The 10680-nt window shown below is 39.3% G+C and overlaps 1 protein-coding gene across 4 annotated transcripts in view; it reads left to right on the plus strand.

Moving 5' to 3' along the window:
- Window positions 1-10478, plus strand: part of NSUN3 (NOP2/Sun RNA methyltransferase 3) — a 59169-nt gene extending 48691 nt beyond the window's left edge. For 2 of the 4 annotated variants that reach the window (XM_066347622.1, XM_066347624.1), the window contains exon 6: window positions 7069-8840. In XM_066347622.1, coding sequence (XP_066203719.1) covers window positions 7069-7339 — 271 coding nt within the window. In that variant the 3' untranslated portion in view covers window positions 7340-8840. Of the gene's footprint in view, window positions 1-7068; window positions 8841-10332 lie in introns of those variants that run through there. The other 2 variants (XR_010746820.1, XM_066347623.1) reach the window with 2 other exon arrangements.
- Window positions 10479-10680: the final 202 nt, after the last annotated feature.

Here is a 10680-nt window from a genome sequence, read left to right on the forward strand (position 1 = left end):
GAACTTTGATGGCTTCAACATTCCAAGATGTTTTAGTTTTTTCTTTGCTTAATTTTTCTTTTTTTTTTTTTAATGAAACAGCCAATTTTATTCAAATTCACCAAAATTTATACTCAATATATTGTTTCTAAAATGTATGTCACCCTTTATATAATGCTTTTTATTTCATCTTTCTTTATAGTTTTTTTTTTTTTTTTGGGGGGGGGGGGTTGGTCTGTTTTTTGCAGTTCTTCAGTAGAAGCCAGAGTCTTGAGTGGCCCAGTTAGGAGCCTCTGACCTACTGTTCTGATTTTCTTCTCAATATTCATCGCCAACACCTGGCTTCTAAAAGAAAGGCTTTTGGTCTTTTCAATCACTTGTTGATAGGGTGATACTGCATTGTTACCCATAACCACATGACCTAGTTTAGAATCAATCTTGGCATCCAGTCTTGCATTTCTAGTCAAATTCACAGTCCACCTTTCAGCTTCTGCTGGAGTCATGTTCAGTTTTCCAAGGCCATTGGACTCATGCATTTATTAAGATAATACTTTTTTTTCTTTGAGGTATTAAAAGAGGGTAATTATATTTCTTTTATTTTCCTGGGTCATTATACTTTACTTACTAGTAATTGGAAAGCTACATGGACTAGTCTGGAAATACAAAAGTGGTCTCTCTTCTTGTGCTGGGACAACAATACTTTCTGATCTTGTTTCTAAGCCAGGATCTTAAATGATTCTTGGGATTTGGTTCTCTGTTTTGTTTTGTTTTTTCTCTAAGCAGATATTTTAAAGATGGAGAAATTCAGTGAAAAGCACTGAACAAAATGAACTCCTGAAAAAGGGGCCTTATTATTATTATTATTATTATTATTTTGTATCTTTCTGAAGTTGGAAATGGGGAGGCAGTCAGACAGACTCCCGCATGTGCCAGACCGGGATCCACCTGGCATGCCCACCAGGGGGCGATGCTCTGCCCATCTGGGGCGTCACTCTGTTGCAACCAAAGCCATTCTAGCGCCTGAGGCAGAGGCCACTGAGCCATCCTCAGCGCCCGGGCCAACTTTGCTCCAATGGAGCCTTGGCTGCAGGAGGGGAAGAGAGAGAGAGAGAGGAAGGAGAGGGGAAGGGGTGGAGAAACAGACGGGTGCTTCTCCTGTGTGCCCTGGTCGGGAATCGAACCCGGGACTCCTGCACGCCAGGCCAACGCTCAGGGCCAAGGGCCTTATTATTGATTGCACAAAGTGTTCTTTTTAAAAATAACAAACATACAAATTAAAACATGTTTTTTGCAAGGGGTCGGAGGTGCATAGGAAGTGTTGGTGTATTGACAGAACCCAAACAATCCAGTTTTCCTTGTTACTTTGTATTGAAATCAGGAAACACTGATGGACTTCTGCAAACAGACTGCAGATTTGCCTATCTGATGCTTTTTAAAGTTAACATTTAAATGGTTTACTTTAAAAAAAGTAAATTAAGCTTTCATCAGATAATATGCAGCTAGTTTATCATGTCAATATAATATAGAAGATATTTATAAATCATTGGAATCTAAAATACAAGTATAAAATCTTATTCAAGACCTTTAAGCTAGATGAGTTTCAGAATTCCGATTATTTGGGAGGTGGTGTTAAATGGTAATAATGTACATTTTTGGTATATCACGTCACTAACTTCCTCCAGTAAGTGTCTGGGGCAGCAGCATTCTATAATCAAACATTAGTATGTTTTCAGCAAAAAATATGACTAGTTATACCACAGAGGCTGAGTCCATAAATAGCTTTACATCAGTTGAGGTCTGCCGCAAATGTAAGAAAAAACTATAGATTTCAAAGATTTTCAGGTTTAACAGTGTATGAGATAACAGACCTGAAATACCATCCAAGTACGCTCTGTGAACTGCCAAAAATCAGTAAGCTTTTCTGTTTGTAAATAGGGAAATTTTAATTTAACATTACATTCTATTTAATGGTTTTATTTTTTAGAACATGTTTTGTTCTGTTTGTAGCTGCTTTATTAAGTAGGTGGTTCAAGCACAGAATGTATTTCAGCCTATTCCATAATAAACTGAAAGGCAATAAAAAAATTTGGAGAAGTTTGTACAGCCAATCTCTGCCATAAAGCAACAGGGTATCTATCTGGTATACATTCTGTGGCAAAAAGGCCTTCATTCTTTTTCTGGTAGGAGTATTTTGGGTAAAAGTATTTCCCATTCTGTTTTATGCTATATTATTAATCAAGGTCAGCTTTATTCCCTACAACAGTTTTGTGAGATAGAATCTCATTTCATATGTCAAGTGAGGCAAAGGCTAATCAGCAGTTAGGTAGGAGGTTTCTGAGGGGAACGTATTGTATGTGTTTCAGGAAAACATATACAATAGATAGATTGTATTATGTGACAAGTTTGCTTCCTTTGAAGTACTTCCCGCAGCTCTGTATTACAGTTGGACATTGTGTATTGAATAATATATAAAACCCAAGATAATGCCTACTAGTTCCCATTTCAGACTATTAGTTTTGTGTCTGCCTAATGTGATCAAAATAATACTTCGCTTCATCTACTATAGTTAGTCACAACATCTTTTCCTGCCTTCTACTGGTAAGTATGATTAGAAAGCTCTGCTAATCCTCCTTTCAACATCAGTTATAGATCAATGGCAAATAATGTCAATCATAATAACACTTATTTTTTAGTATGCAGTATAGTCAGTAGTATAGCATAACTGAAAAATAACCCATTACTCAGGATCTTAGTAAGCCAAAAACTTACAGGCATTGAGAAGTCAAGGGGACACAATGCATTTGGAGATTTGCAGGGGATAGCGTTGCCAGAATGGATGTCATTTAGTTAGTTGTTTGGTTTTCCTTCCTCTTATTAAAAGATAATAATAACTTTGCATGGCACAGACATTTTACACAAGCCGTAGAGAACATTTTGCCAACATGTCTTGTTTTTCCTCTCTAATCCTGACTTAATCTTTTTATATGATCATTACCCAGCATTGCCAGTCTGTTACTGTTACTCAAATCTCTCTAACTTGATTTTCTAAATGTTCTTTTACCTTCTGGAATTTTAAATTTTGTGCTGGGCTTAAGAACTACTAAGCAGTACCTTTCTTCCATTCTTATCATTTCTTTTCCTGAAACGACACAACCTTTCTCACACCCGATTTTCTGTCTTACAAATACATACATAGGCTTCTTTTTATGTTTTGGATGAAGCCTGTAATAATAGTTACCAGATTCTGATGGACTGTTTCAAAGCCTCTATGAATTGTTATGGAAGCAGAGATTTATCTTACATACTACTGTAGTGGGCACACTACATGTATTAATTTTCATTTAGTATAGTGTAAAACACAAACTAAATTTATCTTTTAATTTTGTTGGAATACTAGTTCCAAAAGTATTGGGTTTTAAGTCATTGAACTAATTTGATATAGAGTTGTTGAATACTCTAGCCTTAATTTAAATTGAGTACCCAGTGCCATTTATCTATCAAAGGCCAAGAAACTCTTATGTGTATTGAGAAATGCTAATATAGAGATAGACTTATATTTTCTGCAGAACCAGTGGTGGACCTCACTATGAATTGGTCCAATTCATGAGAAAAATGCCTTCTATGACATAAAAATAGTTCTTACAGTAGAAAAGTCTTGGCTATATAAACCCTGGGAATGAGGTGGGGGTTTTTTGGTTTGTTTTTTCACATTGTCTATTTTCCTTGATCTTTGAATACAAATTATGGTATTTTAAAAATCTATAGCTTCTACAAGCAAAAGGGTAGAAATGGTATCAGCAGCAAAACAGCAACAATCATTTGACAGGAATTCCTAACATTTTGCCCTAGGGTCTTGAGATTAACCCAATTTGTAAAAACCCTTTCTAAACAATTTCCTTGTTTAGAAATTAATGAGACCAGTTAAGTAATACCAACCTAATTTAAGAAAGATAAATTATGAATGTTGGAATGAAAACAAAGCAGAAGAATCAGCCAACATTAGCAGAAGTATAGAATTAATTTAAATTTGCATCAACGCAGAAACATATTGTTGGTAAATGATGAGCCTTCCATGTACTTTGGTACAACTGTAATGAGAAAGAATTATACTTACTTGATTAGGCATTGGCTTTGTTCATTGTGGAACTAGGATCAAAAACGTCCTTTTAACGTAAGTCTACAGATACAGGCATTCCACTCTGCATATATCCCTCTGCATAGTAATCTAACTTTTTAAAAGAAAATCTTTTAGGCATTGTTGTAGTTAGTAGAAAACGATCCAAAATGAGTGTAGTTGTAACTTACACAAGTTTAACAAAATCTGATTCCTTAATGTATCCTTATTAAAAAAATAAAAATACTGTCACCAAGTGCGCATGTTTTTTATTGCTGCTATAACAAATTACCACCATCTTATTGGCTTAAAATAACACGTTTATGATCTTATACTTCTAAAGGTCATAACTTTAAAATCAAGGTGCTGGCAGAGCTACAGTTCCTTCTGGAAGCTTGTAAAGCCAGTAGCCAGGGCCACCATCGCAGCCGCCTGGCCCCATGCAGGTTCACATTGGATTCGGACAGTCGGTAATGAAACAACGGAGCCAAGAACTGGTGGGCCATTAGCTTTAATCCTAGCTTGCACCTGGTGGGCAAGAAATACACATAGTGGGAAAACATTTCCCTTTCCATTCAGGACTCCCAAAGCCACTGACTTCTATCCGAGTTTTCCTAGGATCAAAGGTTTCTAGCTCACCAGCCTTATTCACCTCTGTTTCCCATCTCCTTCTCTCTGCACAAACTCTGCACAAACTGGCTTCTCCCTCAGCACTCCACCATCTTGGCTGCTTCTCCTGGCCTCCTCCATGTGGCCTTTCTCTGCTCGTTCCTAGCATGGGCTCCTCCTAGAACGTAATCACTCTCCTCCCGGAACAACATGATCTTTCTTCCTTTTAAAACCTTTTGGCGCGAAAGCCCTCCCCCAACACACATTAATATAATCATGCCCATCCCAAGCAATCACCTGAGTGATGGCCTCCACGTGGGCAGCGCCATCTTTAACAAAGTGAGCGTAATATATTTTATCTGCCCAACAAAGCTTTAAGGGAATGCAACAACATGAATGTTTCCCCCCAAAAAAATTTATGTGGAGCCCCTAATCCCAAGGTGATGGTATTAGGTAATGGGGACTTTGGGGTGTGAGTAGGTTCTGAAGGTGGGGCCCCCCTGAGTGGGATTAGTGCCCCTATAAGAGAGTCTACATAGAGCTCCCTGAGCTCTTTTGCCAAGTGAAGACACAGTGGCCACCTGTGAATCAGCAAGTAGGTCTTTACCAGGTGCCCAACCTGCCAGGGCCTTGATTTGGACTTCCCAACCTCTGGAACTGAGAGAAATAAATGTTTACTGTTTATACCACCCAGTCTGTGGCATTTTCGTTATAGCTGCCTGAAAGGACTAAACAGGGTAAAGCCAGTTGACAATCATTTCTTGACCTTTTCCAACTTCTAGAAACAGCCCACATTCCTTGGCTCCTGGCCCTTGGCCAGCATTCCCGTCGTTCCATCCTTCAGATCACTCATCACCTTTCTCTCCTGCTTCACTTTTCCGTTTGTAAGGGTCTTGGTGTTTGCATTAGGCCCATTCAGATCATCCAAAATAATCTTCCCATCTCAGGAGCCTTAGTTTCACCACACCTGTAGCTGTCCTTTTCCATGCAGATCTTTATTATAACCCTCAGCTGTTGGGATGTGCTCCAGTTGTTTACATGTAGATGTGAGACGTGGGCTGACGGTACTCTGAAGTCTGGTAGGTGGAGCTTCTGGAACGCGGTTGTGTTTGTTTTATTTTAGTTACTGAGGAATAAGTTGCTCTGGGGTTCTCACCACAACAGCAGGACGGAAAGGTTTCAGATTTCCTGTCTCTGTAGGTGCCCTTGCCTCCACTTCACTCTTCTTATCAAAGCTGTCTCTCATGAAGGTGCATGCACCTTAAACATGCTGGCTTCCTGTGGCTGCTCCCGCTCTGTTTCTGATGAGGAGCGGAGTCCCATCTTTTCCGAAGCTAGCTTCACCTGCAGTTTGGAGCCTGGGGCTGCTCTTCCCCTGGATTGTATTTACAAATATTTGTAAGTCTTTCCTTCAAAAGCAAGCAAACAAACAGAAAATCTTTTCTTGCCTTTTCCTTAAAATACACTTTCATCTGGTCAAGCCCTCTTAACTTTATTCTGATTCTGCCTCCCTTTGAGTGTAGGCATTCCCTGAGTGTCTGTCTTTAGTCCATCTTTTTATTTTCTTGTTCTTTCCTACTTATTCCCATGACTTCAACTAGCACTGAGCCCTAGCTCCTTTCCCTGAGCTCAGCTGCGGCCTTCCACCTTCCCACGTGGACCACTCAGTAGAGTCAAACACAGGCCCATCCTATCACGTTCTCCCCCAGCCTCCTACCCTTGAAAGAAGAGAACAGTGAGCCAGTCAAATACACTCTCTGCCTGTCCCACATTGATTGATTTAATTACCATTTTCCTAGTCACCCAGGAGTATCTTAGAAAGAAATCATCGTAAGGCTAGAAAACATCCAGAATTGCCTGACCAGGCAGTGGCACAGTGGATAGAGCGTCAGACTGGCATGCAGAAGACCCAGGTTTGAGACCCCGAGGTCACCAGCTTGAGCGAGGGCTCATCTGGTTTGAGCAAAAAAAAAAAAAAAAGCTTACCAGCTTGAGCCAAGGTTGCTTGGCTCTAGCAAGGGGTTACTTGGTCTGCTGAAGGCCCGCGGTCAAGGCACGTATGAGAAAGCAATCAATGAACAATTAAGGTGTTGCAGTGCACAACGAAAAACTAATGATTGATGCTTCTCATCTCTCCATTCCTGTCTGTCTGTCCCTGTCTGTCCCTCTCTCTGCCTCTCTCTCTGTCTCTGTAAAAATATATGTCTGTGTGTGTGTGTGTGTGTGTGTTTGAAAACATGCAGAATTATCGCAGTCTGAGTCCGAGTGAGGTTAGTTTCAGGTATGTAAGCTTCCTTGCCCTCAGACCTCATAGTTTGCTTGTAATGCACCTAACCAATCTAATGCCTTGTCCTGATTACATGCAGGTCTGCAATTAAGTCCTTACGTCCTGGAGGGTTACTTGTGTACTCTACATGCACGCTTTCCAAGGCAGAAAATCAAGATGTGATCAGTGAAATTCTAAATTCGCACAGTAACATGGTGCCTGTGGACATGACGGACATGGCGAGGACTTGCTCCCGAGACTTCACGTTTGCTCCCACCGGCCAGGAATGTGGGCTCCTGGTGGTTCCAGAAAGGGGCAAAGCCTGGGGCCCAATGTATGTGGCCAAACTGAAAAAATCATGGACTGGATGAAATTGGTGATGTGAACTTTGTAAACCGTATCAGTGTATTACTATATTTATTTTTCTGGACTCTCTACATTTTCACATTTAAATAATTAATGGAGTCATTTTCCCTGTGTCTGTCTTGGAATCCTATTTATTTAATACTCTAGCATCTCAGAGTTTAAGCTAGAGAATTTTCCAGGTGGGTATTTTTTTCTAGAAATATCTATAGCAATGATTTAAGGTGGTGCAGATGGTGTTTGTTCTGTATAATAAATCTGCTTCTGTCTTTTACTTGGCATATTGTAGTTAAATTCATCTACATGGTTCTGTACATAGGATGTTTAGAAATACATTCTATCCATGATGTTGCTACTTGGAACCTTTAAAAGTGAACATTTGCTGGCCCTCTTATAATTTTTCTCCTTATCAAATATACAGATCCTTTCAAAGTTTTTCTCCCCCTTTTTCTATAACTGATTGGTATTCTGAGACTAACTTCTTAGGCAGCCCTATTTCTAGTTCTAGCAAAATAAGTTTCTTATTTGCTAAGTTGTTTTTAAGAACTGTCTTCTGTTTACCACAAAGGTCAGTGAATCTATTGACACCAGCTTTATTTCTCCACTTTTGTTGTATTCACAAATACAAATTGAAAGGGTAAATTATGTTGAAAGGCCATTAGACTAGCAGATTCACATGCACATGTTTGACTTTCAACATTCAGCTGTAGAATAATGGAGTCTATCCAGCAGACTGTAAAGCAAGTACTTGAAACAATACCAGAATGATTAATAACTGCAATAACTGAACTATATTTGGAGAGTTTTGTTACATAATTGCAGTTATAATGAGCACTACAAAATCTGATTATCTGACAGTTGCAATCTGGAGGGGCTTTTTATTTCACTCTGTTATGAAATGTTATATGAGAGTATGATGTCACATATTAATGCACAAGAGGGAGGTGCCTAATGAGAGTGGATTATACTGTTACCAAAACTCAATGCATTTACTAAGTGGTTCTTCCTGTTTACATAGTTCCTGGGGATATTGTACACATTTCTGTATATGTATTGATAGTTAGGGTTTTAATTTCATGTTTAGGTCATGTGTTTTCTCTAGAAATGGCTTCGCTTTGAGTCCAAACACATTTTTCCAGCTATTAAAGAAAAGTATATAAGCATATTTCAAAAAATTTTACCTACTTGGAGCCTGACCAGGTGGTGGCGCAGTGGATAGAGCGTCGGACTGGGATGCGGAAGGACCCAGGTTCGAGACCCCGAGGTCGCCAGCTTGAGCGCGGGCTCATCTGGCTTGAGCAAAGAGCTCACCAGCTTGGACCCAAGGTCGCTGGCTCTAGCAGGGGGTTACTCAGTCTGCTGAAGGCCCACGGTCAAGGCACATGTGAGAAAGCAATCAATGAACAACTAAGAAGTCGCAACGCGCAACGAGAAACTGATGATTGATGCTTCTCATCTCTCTCTGTTCCTGTCTGTCTGTCCCTGTCTATCTCTGCCTCTGTAAAAAAAAAAAAAAAAGTCTGTGAGAAATAAATTATTTAAAAAAAAATTTTTTACCTACTTGGAAATTAGCTTTAAAAAAAATAAATTGGGCCCTGGCTGGTTGGCTCAGTGGTAGAGCATCGGCCTGGTGTGCAGGAGTCCCGGGTTCGATTCCCGGCCAGGGCACACAGGAGAAGCACCCATCTGCTTCTCCACCCCTCCCCCTCTCCTTCCTCTCTGTCTCTCTCTTCCCCTCTTCCAATGCAGCAGAGGCTCCATTGGAGCAAAAGATGGCCCGGGCGCTGGGGATGGCTCCATGGCCTCTGCCTCAGGCGCTAGAGTGGCTCTGGTCGCAACAGAGCGACGCCCCGGAGGGGCAGAGCATCGCCCCCTGGGGGACGTGCCAGGTGATCCCTGTTGGGCGCATACGGGAGTCTGTCTGACTGCTTCCCATTTCCAGCTTCAGAAAAAAATAAAAAATAAAAAAAATAAATAAATAAATAGGCATATTATATAAATACAAAACTCTACTGAAGTAGAATCTTTTTGAATTGTTTATTATACTCTGTGAACATAAACTAGAGACTATTTACTCATTAACTTTTTGTTTATTTTGCAAGCATATAAAACTGGGTTCCTATAACTTGGAGTTCATAGGAAGAATGTTTGTTTTATATCTTCATTCCATTAACCAATTTTTTCTTTATATCTAATCAATATGTTTAAAGAAAAACTGGATCTCTTAGACTCAATCTGATATAGTAGGTTAATATAGAAGCTTAATGATAATGGAAAAGATATTTATGTGTGGGTGTATGTAGGATTATTGGTTTGTTTTTTCAATTTGAAATCCTGTCTTTAGATGCTATAGGTTTAAAATTGCATTCATTCTGAGTGGGTTAATCACAGAGTAAATTTTCACAGTACCTTTTGTTGAGTGTCATTATTTTACCAACATAATGCCGTGAGCCTATTCTGAGTACTCAGTGGATTAGACCTTCCATGATTACTGAAAAAATCCTGTATGTTTGTGTGTGTATATCACTTTATTATTAATAATTATAATGAAACAGCTGACATGTGTTAAGCATTAAATATTTAAGTTATTTATATATGTTATCTTTTCTGATCTTTTAAACAATCTCAGGAGTGAATATTGTAACCATATTTTGTGAACGACATAACCCAAACTCAGTGCTATTCATAGCTTGCCAAGGTTGTAAAGGTTGGCTCTAAGATTAAATCTAGCTCCAAAGGCCAGGCCCTTCTCCCTAAACTAGGCTGTCTCACAGGATATAGGTTCTAGGGACCCTCAAGATTATCAACTGGCTTTATCTGTATTCTCCAATGCTGTTTCCTAATGCAATTTCCTATTTCCAAGGCATCCAGGGTTAGCCAATATTTGGGGTAAAATAACCCGTGAAATATTTCAGGGTGTGTTCTAAAGAAGTACTTCTGTGATTGTCATACCCGGAAATATCCCAAGGAGTTACTGCGTGTGCCTTCCTTTTCTTTGCAGATGCTGAACTGAAGAATAGAAATTTGGAGCAGCCCTGCAATGTCAGTTGAAAAGCAAAGAATAATTGAGATTACTTTCTGTGGCATTGAGTTACTTTCAAAATAGCTTTATAAAAATTTAGGTTTCTTACCAACACATAAACTTCTCTTTGCCATCAGCACACTGAACAGCCACTAGTTTCAGAAATAGACTCAATAAATATAATGCATTCAAATGGTTTGTACTGAATTTTTAAAGCATCAGATATTCCTCTGGTTTGGAATCAAGGCAGTCTATAGTCCTTTATCCAAGTACAAGTGTACATGTAGCCTTATATTCAAGATTGCATGTTACTCCCTTAGCAGCATT

Source organism: Saccopteryx leptura, chromosome 8, assembly GCF_036850995.1.
Source record: "Saccopteryx leptura isolate mSacLep1 chromosome 8, mSacLep1_pri_phased_curated, whole genome shotgun sequence".
Classification (NCBI taxonomy): Eukaryota; Metazoa; Chordata; class Mammalia; order Chiroptera; family Emballonuridae; genus Saccopteryx; species Saccopteryx leptura.